General features: G+C 45.5%; 1 protein-coding gene across 4 annotated transcripts in view; it reads right to left on the minus strand.

Moving 5' to 3' along the window:
* Window positions 1–1,275: 1,275 nt before the first annotated feature.
* The window catches only part of ATL3 (atlastin GTPase 3), a 182,168-nt gene continuing 158,021 nt past the window's right edge, over window positions 1,276–25,422 (minus strand). For all 4 annotated transcript variants that reach the window (XM_063944901.1, XM_063944902.1, XM_063944900.1 and 1 more), the window contains exons 8-13: window positions 21,370–21,508; window positions 20,548–20,675; window positions 18,302–18,358; window positions 17,735–17,806; window positions 4,185–4,616; window positions 1,276–3,736 (exon numbers count right to left, since the gene is read on the minus strand). In XM_063944901.1, coding sequence (XP_063800971.1) covers window positions 3,653–3,736; window positions 4,185–4,616; window positions 17,735–17,806; window positions 18,302–18,358; window positions 20,548–20,675; window positions 21,370–21,508 — 912 coding nt within the window. In that variant the 3' untranslated portion in view covers window positions 1,276–3,652. The remainder of the gene's footprint in view (window positions 3,737–4,184; window positions 4,617–17,734; window positions 17,807–18,301; window positions 18,359–20,547; window positions 20,676–21,369; window positions 21,509–25,422) is intronic.

Here is a 25,422-nt window from a genome sequence, read left to right on the forward strand (position 1 = left end):
TTTAACCTTTTCCTGACCACTTATCATATTTATATTATTTAAATATGTTTGGTTCAGCCTACACTATAGACAATCTATAGTGTTAAATATTAATACTGTATTCCATACAGTATCCAGTGTATAAAAAGACCAATGCGTGTATTAATGGCCAAAGTCTGCTGCCATTCAGGTAGGTTCTTCTACTGCTCCCCCAGACTCCAGCACTTGATCCAATGTTCTGCAGAGTGGGAGATTGTGGATTGCATTTGGAAACCCCCCTCTAGAAATCCTGCGTTTGCCACTGACCATACAGCGCTATCACTGATGTTTCCAAGCACCTTCAACCGCAACTAAATGAGCCTCCTAGTGCCATTCTTACAGGAAAACAACACTGATGAATTTGGTAAGCTGTCCTTACACTAGTTGAGAATTTATGTGATATGCTGTTCAGAGTTCTAGGTTTATTAGTATGTATTTATAATACATTTATACAGTTAAAGAGAACATGCACTAGTAGCTTATATTTTCTTCTTGTTATTTGGGTACTGTGCTATTAACTTTATCTGCTGGAAGATAGAGGATGTTAATGCAGGGAGAGATTGCATTCCTGTTTAATCACCATGACCATATATGGTTAATTTGGAATACCTCTGTGAAGATGTGCAGAAAGATTTCGCTTAAGGCATTTTATACATTTGCCTCTAGTAAACGCAAGCATGGGAGGGAAGCTGGTTCACCAAACACAGAGTTGTACATAGAAGAATTTGCAATCCAACCTGAATTAGTCCCTATATCCAGGGCAGTATGGATGGTGTAATGGTTAGCATTACTGCCTCACAGCACTGAGGTCATGGGTTCAATTCCCACCATGACCTTAACTGTGCGGAGTATGTACTTGCGTGGGTTTCCTCCGGGTATTCTGTTTTCCTCCCACAATCCACAAATATATTGGTAGGTTAATTGGCTTCCAACAAAAATTAACCCAGTGTGAATGTGTCTGTGTGTACATGTGATTATATTCCCTACATGTGATAGGGAATATAGATTGTAAGCTCCACTGGGACAGGGACTGATGTGAATGGCCAAATATTCTCTGTAAAGTGCTGCGGAATATGTGTGCGCTATATAAATAACTGGTTATAAATAAATAATTAATATCGATGTATGTACTATTATTTTTACTGTTTTTATGTATGACTATGTCTTGCACTACAGAATCTGGCCAGTCACACAAATAGATTGCTGTAAGCAAGTCAATACTTTCTAACAGTTTGATTTCAAATAAAAACTCTTCAATGAAAGTGGTATAATTGCTTTTATTAAAAATGAAGCACAGAATAGAAAAATAAGCAGCAATAAGAAGAAATATTTCCTTGGTCCAGATTATGGTTTAGCAGTATTTGTGCTTTGGAATTCAGCTTGTAAAGAACATTTTACATCCTTAGGTAGGGAAGAAATTTCAGTTCTGGCAGTCCATTGTGAACCACTGTTCAATACTTCTAAGTATGTTCCCAGGTATATACACATATGCTTGTACTGTATATACATGTAGCAGGCACAAATATTACATACATACACATAATCGCACACAATGTGTTCAGATGTCAAAGAGACTACCGACTGCACATATAAATTGTATGTATAAGTGCATATAGTGCAAGGAATCATGTATGTACATATGTGTTTGTATAAATAGGTTTATTACACTGGAATGTCATGCAGTTAATTGGGCATAGTGCACAATACAGAAAAATCTAGCCCAACAAAAGTAACTACATGACAGAAGCTGTATGTGATTGTGATTAAATTCAATGCAAATATACAATATTAAAATGGACCTGTAGCCTACACGGTGGGGAAAGCCATTTTGTGGGCAGCAATAATATTCATTATATATCTGCCTATTCACTAGGATAAAGACACCAGGCCTAATTCTGAACTAGGACTAAGGCAATAAAGAGCAAGCCTTTCACACTACCTTCTAAATCCAGGACTTTTGCGCTTAAACACGCATCAACTCAGGATTTGGTAGGTCTGAATGCAAACTACCCAGGATGAAGTCCCGCGTCCCCGACCCTGCTGTTTACCAGGGTAGGGTCTGAGCCCAAGGAATTTGCCAGCTTTTAGACCCAGCAATTTCCCAGGTCCGATGTGTGAAAGGGAGGATTGTAGTTATGTGACCGGAGGTCAGCAGACAGCCGGTCACAATATCGGCATGTCGACCAACAGAGACTATTCCCAATCGTGGGTGTCCACGACACCCATTGAGTGGGAATAGAACCTGTGGCGAGCCCGCAAGGGGCTTCATTGCACTCTCCACACCCTCCGACTAGCTAACAGCTGGGATCCCGTCTGTATTGTGACCGCCAGTCACACAAACCCAACCCATGAAAGGGGTATAACTGAGCACCTTGGCAATACCATGTTGCACTGTAGATGGGGAGATTTAGAATGTCCAGAGATATAGATTAGGGAGGGACATGTTCTAGCCCGAATATAAACTGCAGAGTAAAAATAAAGCTGCCCAGCATTTGTGGGCTACATGCATAAGCAGCCAGTATTTATACTGCATGCAAAATATAAATGCATTTGCACCCATTGCAGTGCAACATGGTTTGTCTAGGTGCAGTTATCTGCTTTACTCATCTCAGAATCAGGTCCAGGGAGAGGTCACTAGTCCCTTGTGAACTGCTAGGCTGAAGATTGGTCCAACCCATGTACATTTCATTGTTTTTGTGTAATTGTTTGTTTTATAAGAACATTCAGTTTTCTTTCTGTTATAAACATCTGAGTCTCTTGCATCAAAACTTGATGATTTAGGTGTGACCTTAACTAGCACGGCCATAGGTGCGGACAAGTATATTGGACAGAAGTAAGTGCAGCGTTATAGGTGCATAACGTACTTGGTTATAAAGTTAAAGCAAGGCAGCTGTAACATTTTTAAACTCCCTAGAAGGTGCAGATTGTAAGGCACAACTTGTGCTAAGGTTTACTGTAAGGCCTCTCTTTAGAAATACATAAAAACACAACAATAATATAGACCCAGGAATGAAGAGCAACTACCCTACTACAATATATTTAACACCAAAAAAGCTTCCGAAAGAGAAAGAGAGAGAGAGAGAGAGAGAGTGTGTGAGTGAGTGAGTGAGTGAGTGAGTGAGTGAGTGTGTGTGTGTGTGTGTGTGTGTGTGTGTGTGTGTGTGTGTGTGTGTGTGTAATTTAAAGGTCTACATGACATTTATAAGACCACAGACACTGGGTAATTTTGCACTCACAAACATGCATTGATGCATCAGTAACACATCTGTAGCAATCGGTCCCGAGGAATACAATTTCTCATTGTAACATAGAAAATAAAATACTGGGAGCTGTTCTGTGTGAAAGGACCTTTCTATAAAAATACTTTGTCAGTCTGTGAAGATAACATGAGCTGATATTTTAAAGTGCTGAGTATATAATACAAACGCCACTGTTCTTCATGCTTGTTGTATGACGCAGAACATAACATTGCTTGTCTACCTGTATCATAAAGGGAATGTATGGAGAGAAATCTAAGACTGGAAAGAGCAGAGACTGGCAATGTGGTCAGGTAAGTTTGATCGCTGGAATGCCTGTGGATCAAAATGGTGGCTTGTGCTGAAGGAGGGAAAGAGGGAATCTTAGCAATCTGCTGTCACTTCTGCTTTTTCCTCTCAGGTGGTGCACCAATTGCAGGCTCTGTAGTGTGACGTGTGGAGTTGCCCAGGCGGTTTGTAGCCTTTGAAATGAATAAAAGTGCAGTGATTAGATAAAGAAAAATGTGAGAGTATTTAGAGGCTGTAAGTAGGCAAGTAATATTGCCTCAATTTCTTACCTCACACTATTACAAAAAAAAATACATAAATCCATGCTCCTATAATATCTCAGGGTCGATTCAATTAGATTCACCCCGCGAACCTGTGCATCTAAATAGCGCACTCACGGTAGCTCCAGACTTGCTCGTAGCCCCCGCATATTAGAAACTGCAGGTCCAGACTGGGCTGTAAAGGGATCAAGATAAGTTGGCGTTGCCAGCATCTCCACGCCATTGCAACAGGAACTCGCCCCCCCAAACTCGTGGCTAATTGAATTGACCCTCACTGTTATACTCTCATACTGTCATTATTTTCAGATTTGTTTACATACCCCTACAAAGCAATGCATTATCAGACCAAGTTCATTCTTACCTGCTCTAGAACATAATCTGCACTGGAATCTATGACTTTTCCAAGGTCTCTGTACTGTCCGGAGTATTTGATGTAGCCCCACGTAAGGAGTGCAATGAGCAGCAATCCCATTGCGCAATTAAACAGCTGTGCCACAATTCCCAACCCTACAAAGCCTGTAATACCAGAGGCCATGTATAAGGCAGCCACCAGGGCCAAAAGCACAGCCGGGGTGCGAAAGGCCGTGAAGATGTTCTTGCTCTCATTGTGCTTGCATAAAGACGAATAAACATCATCCATATCTTTTTCCAATTCTTCTCTATACTGCCGGCTAAACTCCACACCTCCCATCTTCTTGGCACGGTCAAAATGAGAGAGAGCCTCCTCCCTGCAGGCAGCGTCTCGATCTCGCAGCACATCCGGAGACACATAGGGCTTATCCCCTCCACAAATCTGGTAAAAGGAAGAACAGTTAGGAATCAGAACCATTACAGGAACATTGTATTCTAAAAACTGCAACACAAGAAGAATCACAACACAAGGATGGAGCCAGTTAAGGAAAAACAAATAATGATTGAGCCTAATTTTGCATAGCAAATAAAAAATAAAAAGTACTATATATATATATATATATATTATATCTATACAAAAAGCTACCTATCTGAACCTTTGCAAATAAATGTAGATACTTAAAAAAAAAATAAAAAAAAATAAGATTTTACTTACCGGTAAATCTATTTCTCGTAGTCCGTAGTGGATGCTGGGGACTCCGTAAGGACCATGGGGAATAGACGGGCTCCGCAGGAGACATGGGCACTTTAAGAAAGAATTTAGATTCTGGTGTGCTCTGGCTCCTCCCTCTATGTCCCTCCTCCAGACCTCAGTTAGAGAAACTGTGCCCGGAAGAGCTGACAGTACAAGGAAAGGATTTTGGAAATCCATGGCAAGACTCATACCAGCCACACCAATCACACCGTATAACTTGTGATAAACTTACCCAGTCAACAGTATGAACAACAACAGAGCATCAGTTCAACCCTGATGCAACAATAACATAGCCCTTATTGCAGCAATAACTATATACAACAATTGCAGAAGAAGTCCACACTTGGGACGGGCGCCCAGCATCCACTACGGACTACGAGAAATAGATTTACCGGTAAGTAAAATCTTATTTTCTCTAACGTCCTAGTAGATGCTGGGGACTCCGTAAGGACCATGGGTATTATACCAAAGCTCCCAAACGGGCGGGAGAGTGCGGATGACTCTGCAGCACCGAATGAGCAAACACAAGGTCCTCCTCAGCCAGGGTATCAAACTTGTAGAACTTTGCAAAAGTGTTTGAACCTGACCAAGTAGCCGCTCGGCACAGCTGTAATGCCGAGACCCCTCGGGCAGCCTCCCAAGAAGAGCCCACCTTCCTAGTGGAATGGGCCGTAACTGATTTTGGCAGCGGCAATCCAGCCGCAGAATGAGCCTGCTGAATCGTATTACAGATCCAGCGAGCAATAGTTTGCTTTGAAGCAGGAGCACCATGCTTGTTGGAAGCATACAGGATAAACAAAGATTCTGTTTTCCTGACCCTAGCCGTTCTGGCTACATAAACCTTCAAAGCCCTGACCACATCAAGTAACTCGGAATCCTCCAAGTCAGTAGTAGCCACAGGCACCACAATAGGTTGGTTTATATGAAAGGATGAAACCACTTTTGGCAGAAATTGTGGACGGGTCTGCAATTCTGCTCTATCCACATGGAAAACCAGATAGGGGCTTTTATGTGACAAAGCCGCTAATTCTGACACACGCCTAGCCGAAGCCAATGCTAGAAACATGACCACCTTCCACGTGAGATATTTCAATTCCACCGTTTTGAGTGGTTCAAACCAGTGGGATTTCAGGAAACTCAACACCACGTTAAGATCCCAAGGTGCCACCGGGGGCACAAAAGGGGGCTGAATACGCAGCACTCCCTTCACAAACGTCTGAACTTCAGGTAGAGAAGCCAGCTCTTTTTGAAAGAAAATGGATAGGGCCGAAATCTGGACCTTAATGGAACCCAATTTTAGACCCAAAGTCACTCCTGACTGTAGGAAGTGAAGGAAACGGCCAAGCTGGAATTCCTCCGTAGGGGCATTCCTGGCCTCACACCAAGCAACATATTTTCGCCATATACGGTGATAATGTTGAGCTGTCACGTCCTTCCTAGCCTTTATCAGCATAGGAATGACCTCATCTGGAATGCCTTTTTCCGCTAGGATCCGGCGTTCAACCGCCATGCCGTCAAACGCAGCCGCGGTAAGTCTTGGAACAGACAGGGCCCTTGTTGCAACAAGTCCTGTCTTAGAGGAAGAGGCCACGGGTCCTCTGTGAGCATTTCTTGCAGATCTGGATACCAAGTCCTTCTTGGCCAATCCGGAACAATGAGTATTGTTCTCACTCCTCTTTTTCTTATGGGTATGAGAGGAAGAGGAGAAAATACATAGACCGACTGGAACACCCACGGTGTCACCAGTGCGTCCACAGCTATCGCCTGAGGGTCTCCTGACCTGGCGCAATACCTCTGTAGCTTTTTGTTGAGGCTGGATGCCATCATGTCCACCTGTGGCAGTTCCCACCGACTTGCAATCTTCGTGAAGACTTCTTGATGAAGTCCCCACTCTCCCGGGTGGAGGTCGTGCCTGCTGAGGAAGTCTGCTTCCCAGTTGTCCACTCCCGGGATGAACACTGTTGACAGTGCGCTTACGTGATTCTCCGCCCAGCGAAGAATTCTGGTGGCTTCTGACTGAATCAGAACCGGTTGGTTGCGAAGCAGGGTCTCCGCTTGACGTAGGGCGTTGTATACGGCCCTTAGTTCCAGGATGTTGATGTGAAGGCAAGTCTCCTGACTTGACCACAGACCTTGGAAATTTCTTCCCTGTGTGACTGCTCCCCACCCTCGGAGGCTTGCATCCGTGGTCACCAGGACCCAGTCCTGAATGCCGAATCTGCGGCCCTCGAGAAGGTGAGCACTCTGCAGCCACCACAGGAGAGACACCCTGGCCCTGGGGGATAGGGTGATTAACCGATGCATCTGAAGATGTGATCCGGACCACTTGTCCAGTAAGTCCCATTGAAAGGTCCTCGCATGGAACCTGCCGAAGGGAATGGCCTCGTATGATGCCACCATCCTTCCCAGGACTCGAGTGCAGTGATGCACTGACACCTGTTTTGGTTTTAATAGGTTCCCGACCAGTGTCATGAGCTCCTGAGCTCTCTCTATCGGGAGATTAAACCCTTTTCTGGTCTGTGTCTAAAATCATGCCTAGGAAAGGCAGATGAGCCGTAGGAACCAACTGAGACTCTGGAATATTTAGATCCAGCCGTGTTGCCGTTACACTTCCAGAGAAAGTGATACGCTGTTCAGCAACTGCTCTCTTGATCTCGCTTTTATGAGGAGATCGTCCAAGTACGGGATAATTGTGACACCTTGCTTCCGCAGGAGCACCATCATTTCCGCCATTACCTTGGTGAAGATTCTCGGGGCCGTGGAGAGACCAAACGGCAACGTCTGAAATTGGTAATGACAATCCTGTACCGCAAATCTGAGGTACGCCTGATGAGGTGGATAAATGAGGACATGAAGGTATGCATCCTTTATGTCCAGAGACACCATAAAATCTCCCCCTTTCAGGCTTGCGATGACCGCTCTTAGTGATTCCATCTTGAACTTGAACCTTTTCAGGTATATGTTCAGGGATTTTTAATTCAATATGGGTCTGACCGAACCGTCCGGTTTCGGGACTACAACATGGTCGAATAATAATCCCCTCCTTGTTGAAGGAGGGGAACCTTAACCACCACCTGTTGAAGATACAATTTGTGAATTGCAGTTAACACTATTTCCCTCTCGTGGGGGGAAGCCGGCAGGGCCGTCGGTGAGGGGGCATCTCCTCAAAGTCCAGCTTGTATCCCTGAGACACAATATCTATTGCCCAGGGATCCAACAGGGCGTGAACCCACTTGTGGCTGAAATTACGAAGACGTGCCCCCACCGGGCCTAGCTCCGCCTGTGGAGCCCCAGCGACATGCGGTGGATTTTGTAGAGGCCGGGGAGGACTTCTGTTCCTGGGAACTAGCTGTGTTGTGCAGCTTCTTTCCTCTGCCCCTGCCTCTGGCAAGAAAGGACGCACCTCGGACTTTCTTGTTTCTTTGTGATCGAAAGGCTGCATTTGATAATGTCGTGCTTTCCTAGGCTGTGCAGGAATATAAGGCAAAAGATCAGAATTACCAGCTATAGCTGTGGAGACCAGGTCCGAGATCCCTTCTCCACACAATCCTCTGCCTTCCATATGCCTCTTAAGTCGGCATCACCTGTCCATTGCATATTCTACAGGACACGTCAAGCAGAAGTCGACATAGCGTTGACTCTAGAACCCAGTAGACTAATGTCTCCTTGAGCATGTTTTCTATATATATATATATATATATATATATATATATATATATATATATATATCTATATCTTAAGACAGCATCTTTAATATCTATATATATCTATATATCTATATATATCTATATATATCTATATATATATATATATATATACACATACTAGGGTCTCAATCTCTGCTGATAAGGTACCTGTCCACGCTGCTACAGCGCTATAAACCCATGTCGACACAATTGCCGGTCTGAGTAGTGTACCAGAATGTGCACGCTATCTGCAGGTTCCCTGAGGATAGCTGTTAAGTCAGGGCTACCTTTTGGGCAAACGTGACACCCTAGGGGAAGATTCCCATCGTATCCTGGCCCTAGTAGGGAAAGGATACTCCCTGAGAATTCTTAGTGGGAAACTGCAGTCTCTTGTCTGGAGATTCCCGCTCTTTTTCATCATAAGAGGAGGGAAATTTACCTCCGCTTTCTTCCCCTTAAACATGTGTACCCTTGTGTCAGGGACAGATGAGTCATCAGTGATATGCAAACCATCTTTTATTACAATAATCATATATTGAATACTTTCCTGCCATTTTGGCTGTAACTTTGCATTATCGTAGTCGACACTGGAGTCAGACTCCGTGTCGATATCAGTGTCTATTATTTTGGATAGTGAGCATTGAGAGACTCTGAAGGTCTCTGCGACATAGGGACAGACATGGGTAGATTCCCTGTCTGTTCTCTAATCTTTTGTGCCATAAATTCACCTTAGCACTTAATTACACATATCCAAACAGGTGTCGGCGTTGTCGATGGAGACACCCCTCACACACACATTTGCTCCATCTCCTCCTTAGGGGAGCCTTTTACCTCAGACATGTCGACACACACGTACCGACACACCACACACTCAGGGAATGCTCATCTGAAGACAATTCCCCCACAAGGCCCTTTGGAGAGACAGAGAGAGAGTATGCCAGTACACACCCCAGCGCTATTAACCCAGGAATAACACAGTAACTTAATGTTAACCCAGTAGCTGCTGTTTATATTGATTTTTGCGCCTAATTATGTGCCCCCCCTCTCTTTTTACCCTCTTCTACCGTGTATCTGCAGGGGAGAGGCTGGGGAGCTTCCTCTCAGCGGTGCTGTGGAGAAAAAACATGGCGCTGGTGAGTGCTGAGGAAGAAGCCCCGCCCCTTCGACGGCGGGCTTCTGTCCCGCTTAAATATACATTTTCTTGGCGGGGGCTCATACATATATACAGTGCCCAACTGTATATATGTGTACTTTTGCCAAAAGAGGTCCATATGCTGCCCAGGGCGCCCCCCCCTGCACCCTTACAGTGACAAGTCTTCTTGCTTCTCATACTCACTCGGCTTCTGTCTTCCGGCTCTGCGAGGGGGACGGCGGCGCGGCTCTGGGATCGGACGACGAGGGTGAGATCCTGTGTACGATCCCTCTGGAGCTAATGGTGTCCAGTAGCCTAAGAAGCAGGACCTAGCTGCAGAGAGTAGGGCTGCTTCTCTCCCCTCAGTCCCACGATGCAGGGAGTCTGTTGCCAGCAGAGCTCCCTGAAAATAAAAAACCTAACAAAATACTTTCTTACAGCAAGCTCAGGAGAGCTCACTGAACAGCACCCAGCTCGTCCGGGCACAGATTCAAACTGAGGTCTGGAGGAGGGACATAGAGGGAGGAGCCAGAGCACACCAGAATCTAAATTCTTTCTTAAAGTGCCCATGTCTCCTGCGGAGCCCGTCTATTCCCCATGGTCCTTACGGAGTCCCCAGCATCCACTAGGACGTTAGAGAAAAGGAATTTAATACTTACCAGTAATTCCTATACCTAGAGATGGACATACCATGAGCGAAGGAAACATATACATATATAGAAACAGCGGTGAGGCAACGAGCCAACACACAACCATAATAGAATAGGAGTGCTAACCGGAAAAGAGGATAGCAACACCAACCACAACAAAGGATAGCAAAGCTAACCCAATCTGGAAAAGGGGCCGCAACAGTGGACCAACCAGAAACACTTATGTCAGGTGAGCAGAATTTGAAGAACTGAGGAAGGCGCCCAGTATCCACTACGGACTACGAGAAAAGGAATTACCGGTAGATATATAATTCCTATTTTCTCTAATGTCCTAGTGGATACTGGGGAATGTACTTTAGTACCGTGGGGAAGTCCAAAAGCTCCCAGAACGGGTGGGAGAGTGCCGAGACCCCTGCAAAACCGCCTGACTAAACTGAAGGACATCCTTGTCCAAGATTTCGAACCTACAGAACTTCACAAATGAGTTTGAACCAGACCAAGTAGCTGCTCGGTACAACTGTAAGGCCAAGACACCCCCTTGACAGCCGCCCAGGAAGAGCCCACAGATCTCGTTGAGTGGGCCTGAATAGACATCAGCAAAGGCAGAGCCTCCAGGGTATAGGCTTATTGGATGGTCAACCTGAGCGAACGAGCAATAGATTGCTTAGAAGCCGGACAACCAATCTTGGAGGCATCATAAAGGACAAACAGCGAATCAGTTTCCGGATGACGAGCAGTCCTTTTGACATAAACCTTCAGAGCCCCCACCACATCCAAGGACTCTGTTGGCCAACAGAAGCGTCAGACAACAATGGAACCACAATAGGTTGATTCACACAAAAAGTTGACACCACTTTCGGCAAAAACTGAGGCCGGGTCCTGACGTCTGCCCTATCTGCATGGAAAAACAAATAAGGGCTCTTACAGGATAAAGCCCCCAATTCAGAGACACGGCTTCCAGGTAAGAAATTTCAATTTCACCCTATGTAAGGGTTCAAACCAGTCCGACTGAAGATAGGACAAAAACCACATTCAGATCCCACGGAGCTGTGGCAAGTACAAAAGGCAGATGCAAATGAAGAACCCCCGTCAGGAAGGTCTGTACTTCTGGCAAGAGAGCAAGTTGCTTCTGGAAGAAAATAGAGAGCGCCAAAATCTGCACTTTTATGGAGCCGAAACGTAGACCCTTATCCACTCCCACTTGCAGGAAAAGTAGAAAGCGACCAATTCTAAATTCCACAGGAGACACCTTTCTACTTTCACACTACAAAACATACTTTTTCAAGATACGATGATAATGTTTTGACTTAACCATCTTCCTGGCCTGGACCATAGTGGAAATAACCGTGGAGGGAAGACCTTTTCTGGCTAGAATCTCCCTCTCAACTTCCAAGCCATCAAACGTAGCCGCGGTAAGTCTGGATAGACGAATGGACTTTGCTGGAGAAGATCCCTTTGGAGCAGCAGAGGCCAGGGTTCTTCCAAAACCAGGTTAGGAGGTCCGAATACCACACCCGTCGAGGCCAATCCAGGGCAATCAGAATTGCTTGAACGCTTTCCCTTCTTAGTTTTTTTTAGAACCCTTGGGATTAGCGGTATTGGAGGGAACAGGTACACAAACTGGTACATCCATGGCGTCGTCAGCGCGTCCACTGCTACAGCCTGCGGATCCCTCATTCTGGAACAGTAACGGCGTAGTTTCTTGTTGAGACGAGAAGCCATCAGATCTATCTGCGGACCCCGCACAGGTGAATCAACTGTTGAAACACCTGAGGATAAATTCGACTTGTCGAAAAGCACGTGGATCGGCGGAATAGCTGCCGATCCACCTGTCGATGTCGAAAACGGGGCCAAATCCGACAGGTTTTGGCCCCCTTTTCGACCATCTCAGTCCGACATCAAAATGATGTCGGATTGAGATGTGGACCCAGAGGAGGCGAGGAGGGGGAGCCGCAGGGAGACGGGGGGACAGCCGGCGGGCATACAGGGAGATCAGCGCTACGGAGTAGCGCTGCAGCTGGATGTCACTCACCCGCCCGACCTCTCGGCAGCTTCCACCCGGCTCCAGCACGCTGCTGGAGCCGGGTGGAAGCTGCCGTGAGGTCGGGCGGCTGAGTGACATCCTGCTGCAGCGCGATCTCCCTGTATGCCCGCCGGCTGTCCCCCCCCGCGGCTCGCCCCCCTTCTCCTCCTCTGCATCCCATCTAAAGTCAACTTGAAAAAGTCGAATTAAGATGGGATTGAATAGGGGCTGTCGGATCCATTCCGACAAATACATGTCGGAATGGATCCGACTTTAACTGAATATACCCCTTAGACTATTTTGTGCAGATCCATCACAAAAAATTAAGTTTAAAGAAAAAAAAAATTACAGGTTGTAATGTAACAAAATAGGTAAAAAGCCAAGGAGGCGAAAACTTTAGCAAGGCACTGTAGGTAGACTTACTTGCCGGAGAGATCCAGTTATTTAACTCGTCTTCATACAAGGCATCACCTCCTGTAAAGGGAAGATTTTCTACACCCTTTTTGGAATCAGCGTCCGCTGACCATTGACGTAACCACAGAGTTCTGCAGGCCGAAATCGCCATAGCAGTAGAGCGACCATTTATCGTGCACAATTCTTTTATAGCTTCGCTCATAACATTTGCAGCATCCTGTATGTGTTGCAGCAGAGTAATGACCTCATCCTGGGGCAGAGTGTCCAATTCATTAATAATATTATCATACCACTTGACTACTGCCCTTGAAATCCAACCACAAACAATTGTGGGGCGCTGCGCTATGCCCGCTGCTGTATATATTGCCTTGAGAGTGGTCTCAATCTTATGGTCAGCAGTGTATTTTAGGGATATAGCCCCTGTTATCGGCAGTACCAATTTTCTAGACAGTCTGGACACAGACATATCGACTGATGGGGGGCTTTCCCATACCTTCCTGTCATCAGCTGGGAGCGGAAATGTAGATAAGAACCTCTGAGGAGTTTTGAATTTTTTGTCAGGGTTCACCCATGTCTCCCTGACCAGGGAGTTTAATTCCTTAGACACAGGAAACGTGGGATATGGGTTTTACATTGAAGTACAACTCTTCATCTGGTTCTGCCTCCTGATCGGGTATATGAAGAACCTCTCTTACAGCATAAATGAGGGCCTCCACCCCTGGGGGACAGAGAGTTGTCCTTATCCATATCATCAGTGTCATCTACATCAGGCTGGTCAGAATCAGACTGTAGCACCTGTGGCAGTGAACATTTACGTGAAACCAACAAAGGGGGCTGAGAAGCCTTTCTGGTATCTGCTGCTTTATCCATACAATCAACAGACTATTTTAACACCTGTCTCTCCTTCCTAGCTGCAGCTAGTTCTAAATTCACATTGTGAATCATGCTCTTAAAAGTATCTAGCCAGTCAGGTGCCTGTGAACTGTGTTCCTGTGGAGATAATGAGGTACAAGATGAACACATAACCTTGTCAACAGACATGATGTACACAATGATAATGCAGCGAAAAACCCACTGAAACACCTCTACACAGACCCCAGAGAGCCCCTGGAGTGACACAGAGAAAACAGAGACCAGCACACAAACACAGCAGCGCAGTGTGTAAAAGTATGTGTATCACCTTAACTTATGTGCAGTGGCGTTACCGCTGATGTGCTCTCCCCCTGCTATGACCCCCTGGAATCAGTACAGAGTCTGTAACAGCGTGGGTCCGTGGAGGAGCAGCTTGCATGCAACCTTGTGATCAGCAGCAGCAGGAAATGGCGCCTTCCCGTCTCTGGTCCCGCTCTCCGGGAAGCCCCGCCCCCGTAACGGAGCACAGTCCCACTTAGTTTTATACTGGCTGAAAGGATTATACACAGTAAACACAATGCCTACTGACAGTGAGCACCCTGTGGAGCATAATGCCCTGCTGAGGCAGTGTAGTCCACGGCGGACACCGCAGCTCGTGGCCCGTGACCACTGCGTGACATGCCGCCAAACCGCATCGGGGACCCGCTAGCCAGGACCCCGGTGTTAACACTCTCCACACCTGCGACTCTTCGGCATCTGTTAGAGGGCGGTGGCTAGCTGCTGGCGTGGGCAAACACAGAATGGTGTGTGAAAAGCACCTCAGGAGCTGTGTCCTGTCAGCTGGGATTACGAATCATTAACCCTCAGGAGGTTGGTTCGGTCCCCCTCTAAGTCCCACGAAGCAGGTAGACTGGTTGCCAACCAGTACTACCTGAAAATAAATAACTGAAATAAAAAATAAAGGAAACACTCTGGAGCTCCAGAGAAATGCACCTGGCTACTTGGGCACATTTTCTAAACAGAGTCTGGTAGGAGCCAGCACACACATACACACACTAAAGGTTTTAAAGTGCCAGGCTCCAGTGGACCTAATATATACCCAGACCATGGTACTACAGTACAGTTCTCCAGTATCCACTAGGACGTAAGAGAAAAGTGTGTTAAGTCCGTAGTTTGGGAGCACAAACTCGGACTTTTGACGCACAATCAGGCTTTTCAGACAGGTTTAGCCACACAAAGGCTGGCAGGCGCCTTAACTGGCAATGGGCATCTGACCAGAGCAACAATTGAATAGCTCAGACAGACGCCTATTGCTATAGACGCCCAGCAGGGGTGCAGTAAACAACTCAATCGCCCCCTACGTCACAATCTGAATAGGGGATACTGTGTGGCATAATGTGTACTGGCAGTCCTACAATGTGACATCGTGTAAACTAGGGAACTACGATGGTTCATAAACTGGGGCACTACTATGGGGCATATTAACTAGGGCACTACTATGGTTCAGAACATAAATTAGAGCACTATTATGGGGCATAAAATTAATAACTACTACGTAGAGGTGTCTCTTAGTAAGCATTGGGACAGGGGCCCTTCAATATGTTGCTATGGGGCCGACAAAGTTCTGGTTATGACGGGTGGTATTCATGTGACTTGCGGTCGGGAGACAGATGGTCACATGACCTCCACCAACATCCCGCCCCCTCACTATCCCGACGGTCGGCATGTCGACCAACAGGGACTATTTCCACTCGTGGACACCCACAGAGTGGGAACAGAACCCGTGGCGACCGCAGTGTGCCCTCAAGGGGCTTGCTGCACTCGCCCCTACCCACCGGGATCCCGGCGTCGGTATGCTGCCAGGATCCCAGCGTCGATATGCTGACCGGCGGTCTCCTGTTGTCATGTTATGGGTAATGCAGTGTGCTAATTTGGAAGAAATGCGTAAGGAAAAAATGCTGTTTATTTTAGAAAATGGACATGTTACTGGGAGTTAAGAAAGCCACATAATATAAGGCAGAAGTAGCACAAAGAAAATGAGCTACAGGGGCAGATTTGAATGTACGTCAGTGTGCACAGCGTATCTTGCGTGAATTCGCACAAGTCATGCACAAAGAGAGGGCTTGTATATGAGAAGCGTATTTTGCACATATCAATCTTTACAACTATAATGCCAGAGCGGGAGGTGAAATGGCATCCTTCATAGTAGGCAAAGATCAGTAAGGGTATGTTCAAGCAAAGTCGGCTCATGCAGAACAGCAAGTAAAACATATACACGCCTGTTATGAGGCATAGGTACACATACACAGTGACGATGAGGTACAGTATAGTATAGTAAACTAGCGTGCTGCCCTGTCGTGTCGCTGCATCACAGGAGGTGTACAGCACAAAAAGTACTATTTTTCCGTGAACTTTTCTTTTGACGAACGTATGCATTTTCCTCCCTACAATGCACTGGCCCTGTAATCTTGTAGTATATTCAGTACAGAGATGGACAATCCTAATAATATATAATAAGTTAGGTAACGTGTCACACTCCAGCCACTGTGGAACTACACATCCCAGCATGCTCTGACAATTTTGTTATTAAGGCATTCACAAATTGCAGCAGGGTATGCTGGGATGTGTAGTTTCATAGCAGCTGAAATGCCCCAAGTTGCCTTATCTAGTTACAGAATATGGAGAACAAAGAAGGACAATCTTAAAGACAAATTGAGGCAAAGTTTCCTGTCCTCCATTGATACAATATCACCCAAACTGTAACTACAGCAATTCAGATGATACAAGACGTATCCTAGAAATTCACCAGGAATTAGCGACATCACCAAGACATGCGCTGACAGAGGCAGCGGGTACCGAGGAAGGCATGCCGGCTGTGGGTTAATTATATGGTGATTTATAAGGCTAATTATGATATAGAAAGAGCTAAGAACACAGGGATGTGAGGTCTATTTACTAAAGGGGGATACACAGGGAGCGATGTTCAGCTAATTTCTAAGCAATCTGACTAGATGTGTAGGGGTGCCGGCGACAGCGATGCTCAGTCCCGCCCATCGCTATCGCCTGTGCTAGATTGGCCTGCATGCAGGCACAATTTGGCAGGTCTCTCATTTCACCGCTGGGTGAAATGAGCGTCCCCCGTGTTCCCCCCTCGCTCAGCACATCGCGCTGTGCTGAGTGGGGGGAGATGTGTGTACTGAGCGATCTGTGCTAGACCGCTCAGCACACATCTCTGGGAAAATCTCCCCGTCAGTAAGGCCCTTAAGACTGGAGATAAAGTACCAACCAACCGGCTCCTAACTGACATTTTTCAAACCCAGCCTGTGCCATGCCAGTTAGGAGCCGGTTGGCTGGGACTTTATCTCCGTCGACTTTATCTCCATACAAGGCTTAGTAAATAGACCCCACAATAACATGAGGGAAGAATAAGGACAGTGATAGTGTCTAGGATGTGAGAAACATAATTATGGGGGTGTGAGGTATGGGTTCCAATGTACCGACAGACAGTATCCAGACAGTCAATAGGTTGACCTCTTATGGTCGACATGCATTAGGTCGACCTGGTCAAAAGGTCAACAGGGCATAAAGGTCGACAGGCACAAGGTAGACAGTGCTTAAGTTCGACAGGCACAAAAAGTTGACAGGTTCAAAAGGTTGACATGACAGTAGTCCACTTTAGTTTTTATGGGTTTTCACATATTTTTCGACTTGTGCTTGATTTGTCATCCACATGGACTACAACTGGGAACAGTAATCTGCCCGAAGCGTGGCGAGTTAAGCAAGCAGGCGAGGGTATAAGTTTGCAATAATTGTGGTCACATATGACAAAACAGAGAAAATGACACCTAAAAATCTTCTGTCAACCTTTTTTTTTTTTGTGTCAACGTTTTGTACCGGTCTATCTTTTCGACCTTTCTCATGTCAACCATATTGGGTCGGCCTAATGACTATCTAATTACTGTAGATCTTCTATAACACACCCGTGAGGTATACGGAACAAAGATGCCATGGAGAGGGAGATCTATAGGAAGGACATTAGGACAATTCACCTTCTCCATACTGTTGTTGTACAAATCTTTAGCGGATGCTACTGCTGCCAGGTTATTGGCTTCTGCGGTTGCCTGAGAAGAGAGAGACAGGTATACACTCATCATATCATGGAAGGTGAATTCTGAGAAAGAGAAGTGTACAGCAACAGCAGTCATTTCTCCACAACAAAAATACTCCTGCACCAGTCGGAATAAATTGACACGTTGTGTTCCCTTTCCCTTTACTTAATCAAATTATGTGGTATATGTATATACCTTATTTACAGTAAGTTGGGAGTGCCACCCATAGCCTGAAAACTACAACACAAACACACAGACACAGAAGCCGCTATCTGGGTGCACTGAGAACCCCACAATTAATAAAACATATCCTTTATTATTTGCATTTAAAATTAAATTGTTACAACTCAGCCATTATTGAATGGTAAAATTGATAGAAAAAGTGTAAAGAGTAAAGAAAAAGTGATTAAAAACGTTTTTAAAGACAGACTGCTTGCTTCTATTTTAATGATTTCTTTAATAATAGAGGCTTAATACCCCCCGCATTATGTTATATACCAGTCATACCTGCAGCATGGATTTGGGATGAGGCAAATCTTCACCTTGATAAATTTTTATGTAAGCCTTAAAAAAAAAAAAACACATTTAGATTTAACCCTGGTGCATAACATGTCATTTCCTGGAAGCCGAGATGACGACAGACAATGGGTACGTTATGTAGTGGTCTTTTCTTTCAGCATTACGTATAAATTAAGCATATTTATACAGTATACACTATTGTTTTCTCCTCGTCTTCTTAATATAAATAGGGTAAATCCAAGGACTAAAGGAAGCCTATAACCTATGTTTCATCAGAAACAGATCAGCCCTACGTGATTATCTCTTCAGTATGTAAGCAATGGACTCTTAAGTATACACTATCTTGAACCCTAACCTCTACATTACATACATTCATATACATGTGTATATCTATATCTATACTAGTTACAACATAGAAGTAATGGCAGCGATGGTGGCTGTGCAATTTAAGTGTTGCTCTTCTGGGCACCATCTAGTGGCTGCTGGTGTGCAAAACACTTGAATTCCCCCCATATACGGGAGGAGCAGCATTAGCCATTTATTATATAGGAGATATAATAGAGACCCGCTGCAGTACTGTGTGCTGAGCAAGTCTACCTACAGAGAAGGTGTGCCAAATAAGATGAAAACATAATAGTTTTTAAACACTTTATGTACTCTTTGTTTTATATAATAAGACATGATCAAGGAAAGGGCTCATAGTGTAGCATTTTTAGCTCATTATAGTCCAGACAATTATATGTTTGTGTACTGGTCACAAACCTGTCTTAGATAACCGGAAAAAATACCCCAAAATTCTACAGCTTGGGGTGAATTCAATTATTTTTCTTCACGTCTGCCTCCAGATGGCATCCAACAGAGCCATTCAATTGTTGCTCTGTTCAGGCACGAATTAGCCATGGGGACACACATTTCAGCTCGCCATCTCCTGGGATGACGAGCTGAAATGTGCAAAGTTTGTCCCATTTGGCACTTTGGAAGTAATAAGACACCTGATTGTAGAAACAATTTAATTGCTACGACAGGCACCCATTGCCCCTGGATGCTCCCCCCAAAAAACAATATATATATATATATATATATATATATATATACACACACACACACACACACACATACATATACACACATACATATACACACATACACATGTGTTATCATAATTAAGAATTAAGCTGTAAGTGTACAGTTATTGGAGATTAATGTTGTAATCTTTGGAGTACTGCTGCCACCTACTGTTCAAAGTTGTTATTGTTAGTTATGAAACCAATTACAATCAGTTATTTCTTTTGAGATTTCACAAAGGAGATAAAGAACTGGAAATTACAGATATTCTTTGGAATCTGGTTGGATCTCCCCAGCTCCCACTGCACATGCATGTTGGAGATGGGACAGACTTTAGCAGATTATTACATAGGTGAGCGTTCTAATATTCAGAAAATCCCTTCATAAATATTAAAGACTTCTAATAGCATGGAAAGAAGAAAATGGGCAGACTTCACATTTTCAGATGTGTCCACACACATCTAGCCTACTGGCACGTTAAACAGCCCTTCTAGTTACGCCATGCAGTGGAGTAACGTGTTAGCGCAAAGCATCATTACGTGCGACTGTATTCTATGTGCAACTGTGGCTGTATCTGCATACGAAATGCAACATTGTTTTCTAGGAAATACTGTAATGTAGCATTTCATATGCAGATACAGCCACGGTCGCACACAGAATGTAAGCATGCCACATATTTTAATCAGCAAAAGCTGCTTGTGCGTCCTATTCGCACAGTTTTGGAAAAAGTTGCAAGAATAGACGCTCTATGCTACAGAGTCACATAACGATGCAAAAAAAAAAAAAAAAAAAAAAAAGACACCCGTCACCTTCTGCTGTGTGGTGTATTGAGGTAAGATGTATGCAGACACATCTGTAGCTCTAGGTCAGGAATTTATAAAACTAATATAATATGTAGATGCGATTTACATTTTAACATTACGTTCCTGTTGTTGTGTGATAAAATGGGGTCAACGTACTAACTATGCCTTTTTCTCAGAGCTAAAAGACATAACAGCAATGCAAGATATCTTAGCGTTGAAATGTATTACAATTACAACCCCCCTGCTGCAGCCTCTTGTCAAGTAATCTGAATATAGCTATTAAAAGGATCAAGTTTAAATTACTTTTATTTATATAAATGTGTCAAAGATGTCAATTAACACAGATCAAGAATACCCAGATTTTACCTTAAAGTACTCGAGCAGACCTCGGCAGGTCACTTTCGCACCATTTATCTCTTTCTCCATAAGGCTGCTGGGTTCCAGGACTAGGGGTACTAAAGCACTGAGCTGCTCTGTAAATTCAGGAGCAATATCTGTGATAGCAAAAGCAACAGATAACAATGTGTTAGGAAAGAAGAATATAAGAGCAGTCAGTTACCTGGCCGGCTGCGAGTCTCACGTGCCAATCCTCGGATATGGCACATCTGCTGCTTCCGGATGCCAGTTGCTGATCGCTACAAAGCCAATTCATTACCAGGGATTCTGATTTCTATTCCAGGCTTCTCATCGAGACTGCATTGGGACCTGTCGGGCGTCCTGAAATATTTGAACTTCTAGTATGTGTTTTGGGTTTCTCTTATTTGCTGGTAGCTCTGACTATTGCATGATGCTGAATTCTGTCCTTCACTTGTTACTCTTACCGTAGGCTTGTGTTTGACACTTTGTTTACATTTGATACTGGCCTGTGATTTGCCTAGACCAGAGCTTTCCAACTCCAGTCCTCGGGAACATCTAACAGTGCCGGCTTTCCATATCTGGAGGAGGACTGGAGTTGGGACACAATGGTTTAGTCTACCCTGTTGTCTCGCTACAGCTGTCCTGCCTCCTGTACATCCAACTACCTCTATGGACTTTATTCCAAGCACTCCTGCCTCTAGTATGAAGCCTCTGAGTTGAAAGCACTGTATAAGATGATTTCTGATTCTTTCAGTTATCAAGTAACAAGGAGGAAGTGATATAAGAGAAAAGAAACTGAGACTTTCAAGTACAAGTAATACAATGACCAACCTTTCAGGCGTCCATCAAACTGGGGACTGGTTGCCACCTTGAGTCCAGGGTGTGGAAGAAGGAAGCAGCTCACGCTGGTGAAACAGGAGTGAATGTGTTTGCGTACATTCTGGATCTCTTCATGCTGATGTTCCTTCACCTGAAGGGTAACCGTAATTAGGGAGTCTGCATATCAGTAAGACAACTACCCTCTTCACAAGTACTTTAACTGTATATAGATGGATTAATATACTGCCTTATCTAGATTGGAGACTTGTTTAAGCAGATTGCCAATGTAGTACTGGCCCACACATAGTAGCCCACTGCTACAGTCCTTACTGTAAAAACATGGTCTGTCATTTGGAATGCCTCCTGGAATTCTGAATGACCACTCACTGGTATGAAAAATAGGATTTTAATTACCTACCGGTAAATCCTAATCTCGTAGTCCGTAGAGGATGCTGGGGTCCATATTAGTACCATGGGGTATAGACGAGTCCACTAGGAGCCATTGGCACTTTAAGAGTTTGAGAGTGTGGTGCTGGCTCCTCCCTCTATGCCCCTCCTACCAGACCCAGTCTAGAAACTGTGCCCGAGGAGACGGACATCCTTGAGAGAAGGATTACACAGATAGTGGCGAGATCCACACCAGCTCACACACAAGGCAACCCAAGCTAACTAGCTTGAAACATCAGCAACGGCTGAACAGGATTACTTACCAAGTAACAAACAGTACTTACCAAGAACTAAGCAGTACTGAACTAAATAACTACTGCCCAGCTTCCTCTACAGACTACGAAAAAAGGATTTACTGGTAGGTAATTAAAATCCTATTTTCTCTTACGTCCTAGAGGATGCTGGGGTCCATATTAGTACCATGGGGATGTACCAAAGCTCCCAGAACGGGAGGGAGAGCGCGGAGGCGCCTGCAGAACCAATTGACCAAACTTAGAGGCCTCAGAGGCCAAAGTATCGAACTTGTAGAACTTTGCGAACGTGCTCAACCCCAACCAAGTAGCTGCTCGGCAGAGTTGTAAAGCCGAGACACCCCGTGCAGCTGCACGGGAAGAACCCACCTTACGAGTAGAGTGGGCCTTAACAGACGTAGGACATTGCAAGCCTGCTGTAGAATACGCATGCTGGATAGTGAACCTGATCCAGCAAGAGATCGTCTGATTAGAAGCAGGACACCCAATTTTCTTGGGATCATACAGGACAAACAGAGAGTCCGATTTTCTGTGATGAGCAGTCCTCCTCACATAGGGGGTCATTCCGAGTTGTTCGCTTGTTGCCAATTTTCGCTATACTGCGATTAGTCGGTTACTGCGCCTGCGCAAGGTTCGCAGAGCGCACGCGTTTAGTTATTTTACACAAAAGTTAGGTATTTTACTCACGGCATAACAAAGCTTTTTCATCGCTGTGCTGATCGTAGTGTGATTGACAGGAAGTGGGTGTTTCTGGGCGGAAACTGCCCGTTTTATGGGAGTGTGCGGAAAAACGCAGGCGTTCGAGTTGCAAAACGCAGGAGTGGCTGGAGAAACGGGGGAGTGGTTGGGCAAACGCTGGGTGTGTTTGCGACGTCAAACCAGGAACGAAAAGGACTGAGCTGGTCGCAATGGCTGAGTAAGTCTGGAGCTACTCAGAAACTGCGGGGTAATCGTTACGAGAAAATTAGTGAAGCTTTCGTTAGCAATTCTGCTATGCTAAGATAAACTCCCAGTAGGCGGCGGCTTAGCGTGTGCAATGCTGCTAAAAGCAGCTAGCGAGCGAACAACTCGGAATCACCCCCATAGATCTTTAGAGCCCTTACAACATCTAAGGACTTTGATGAAATTGAGGAGTCAGTCGCAACTGGCACCACAATAGGTTGGTTGATATGAAATGCCGACACAACCTACGGAAGAAACTGCTGACGTGTCCGAAGCTCAGCTCTGTCTTCATGGAAGATCAAGTATGGGCTTTTACACGACAAAGCCCCCAACTCCGACACACCTCTAGCAGAAGCTAAGGCCAACAAAGTGACAGCCTTCCATGTGAGAAACTTGACCTCAACCTCCTGTAGAGGTTCAAACCAGTCCGACTGGAGGAACTGCAGCACCAAGATAAGATCCCAAGGCGCCGTTGGCGGTACAAAGGGAGGTTGGATGTGCAGAACTCGTTTAAAAAAAAGTCTGAACCTCAGGGAGGGCCGCCAACTGTTTCTGGAAGAAAATGGATAGGGCCAAAATTTGGACCTTTATGGATCCCAACCTTAGGCCCATTTCCACACCTGCTTGCAGGAAGAGGAGAAAAAGTCCAAGTTGAAACTCCACCGCAGGAAACTTCTTGGACTCACACCAAGATACATATTTCTTCCAAATATGATGGTAATGTTTTGATGTTACTCCTTTCCTAGCCTGTATCAGGGTACGAATAACCTTGTTCGGAATGCCCTTCCGAGCTAGTATCTGACGTTCAACCTCCATGCCGTCAAACGTAGCCGCGGTAAGTATTGATAGGCGAACGGCCCCTGCTGCAGCAGGTCCTCCCGAAGAGGCAGAGGCCTCGGCTCTTCTAGCAGTAGATCTAGAAGATCCGCGTACCAAGCCCTTCTCGGCCAGTCCGGAGCGATGAAGATTGCCTGAACTCTTGTTCTCCTTATGAGTTTGAGAACTCTTGGAATGAGTGGGAGTGGAGGAAACATGTACAACAACTGGAACACCCACAGAGTCACTAGGGCGTCCATCGCCACTGCTTGCGGGTCCCTCGACCTGGAACAATACCGCCAAAGATTTTTGTTGAGACAAGAGGCCATCATATCGATCTAGGGTACGCCCCAAAGATCTGTTACCTCCTTTAATACCTCCGGATGGAGACCCCCACTCCCCTGGATGGAGATCGTGTCTGCTGACGAAGTCCGCTTCCCAGTTGTCTACTCCCGGAATGAAGATCGCTGACAGCGCCAACGTGTGCTTTTCTGCCCAGAGGATGATTCTTATTACCTCTGGCATTGCAGCTCTGCTCTTCGTTCTGCCCTGTCAATTTATGTAAGCCACTGTCGTTACATTGTCCAACTGCACTTGAATGGCCCGATTTCTCAGAAGATGGGCCGCTTGGAGAATACCGTTGTAGACGGCTCTTAGTTCCAGAATGTTTATTGGCAGGCCGGCTACCAGACTTGACCACCTTCCTTGGAAGGTTTCCCCTTGAGTGACTGCGCCCCAGCCCCGGAGACTTGCATCCGTGGTTAGAAGGATCCAGTTCTGAATCCCGAACCTGCGGCCCTCCAGAAGGTGAGGTAATTGCAGCCACCAGAGGAGTGAAATACCGGCTCTTGGCGACAGACGTATTCTCTGGTGCATGTGTAGATGGTATCCCGACCACTTGTCCTGGAGATCCAGTTGGAAGGACCGAGCATGAAACCTCCCGTACTGCAGAGCCTCGTAAGAGGCCACCATCTTTCCCAGAAGGCGAATGCACTGATGAACTGACACCCGGGCCGGCTTCAGGACATCCCGGCACATTGTTTGTATCACCAATGCTTTTTTCTCAGGCAGAAACACCCTCTGCACTTCCGTGTCGAGGATCATTCCCAGAAAGGACAACCTCCTGGTTGGTTCCAAATGTGATTTTGTGAGATTCAGAATCCAACCATGTTCCCTGAGAAGCTGGGTCGTGAGAGCTATGGACTGTAACAGCTTCTCCTTTGACGATGCCTTTATCAGCGGATCGTCAGGATACGGAATTATGTTCACCCCCTGCCTGCGGAGAAGAACCATCATTTCCGCCATCACCTTGGTGAATACCCTTGGTGCTGTGGAGAGGCCGAATGGCAGGGCCTGGAACTGAAAATGACAGTCCAACAGTGCGAATCGGAGATAAGCTTGATGCGGCAGCCAAATTGGAATGTGGAGGTACGCATCCTTGATATCCAGGAATACCAGAAATTCCCCCTCTTCTAGACCAGATATCACTGCCCTTAGAGACTCTATTTTGAACTTGAACTCCCTCAGAAAGGGGTTTAGTGATTTTAAGTTCAGAATGGGTCTGACCGAACCATCCGATTTCGGTACCACGAAAAGGTTCGAATAGTAA

The sequence above is a fragment of the Pseudophryne corroboree genome, chromosome 11, assembly GCF_028390025.1.
Source record: "Pseudophryne corroboree isolate aPseCor3 chromosome 11, aPseCor3.hap2, whole genome shotgun sequence".
NCBI classification, from domain to species: Eukaryota; Metazoa; Chordata; class Amphibia; order Anura; family Myobatrachidae; genus Pseudophryne; species Pseudophryne corroboree.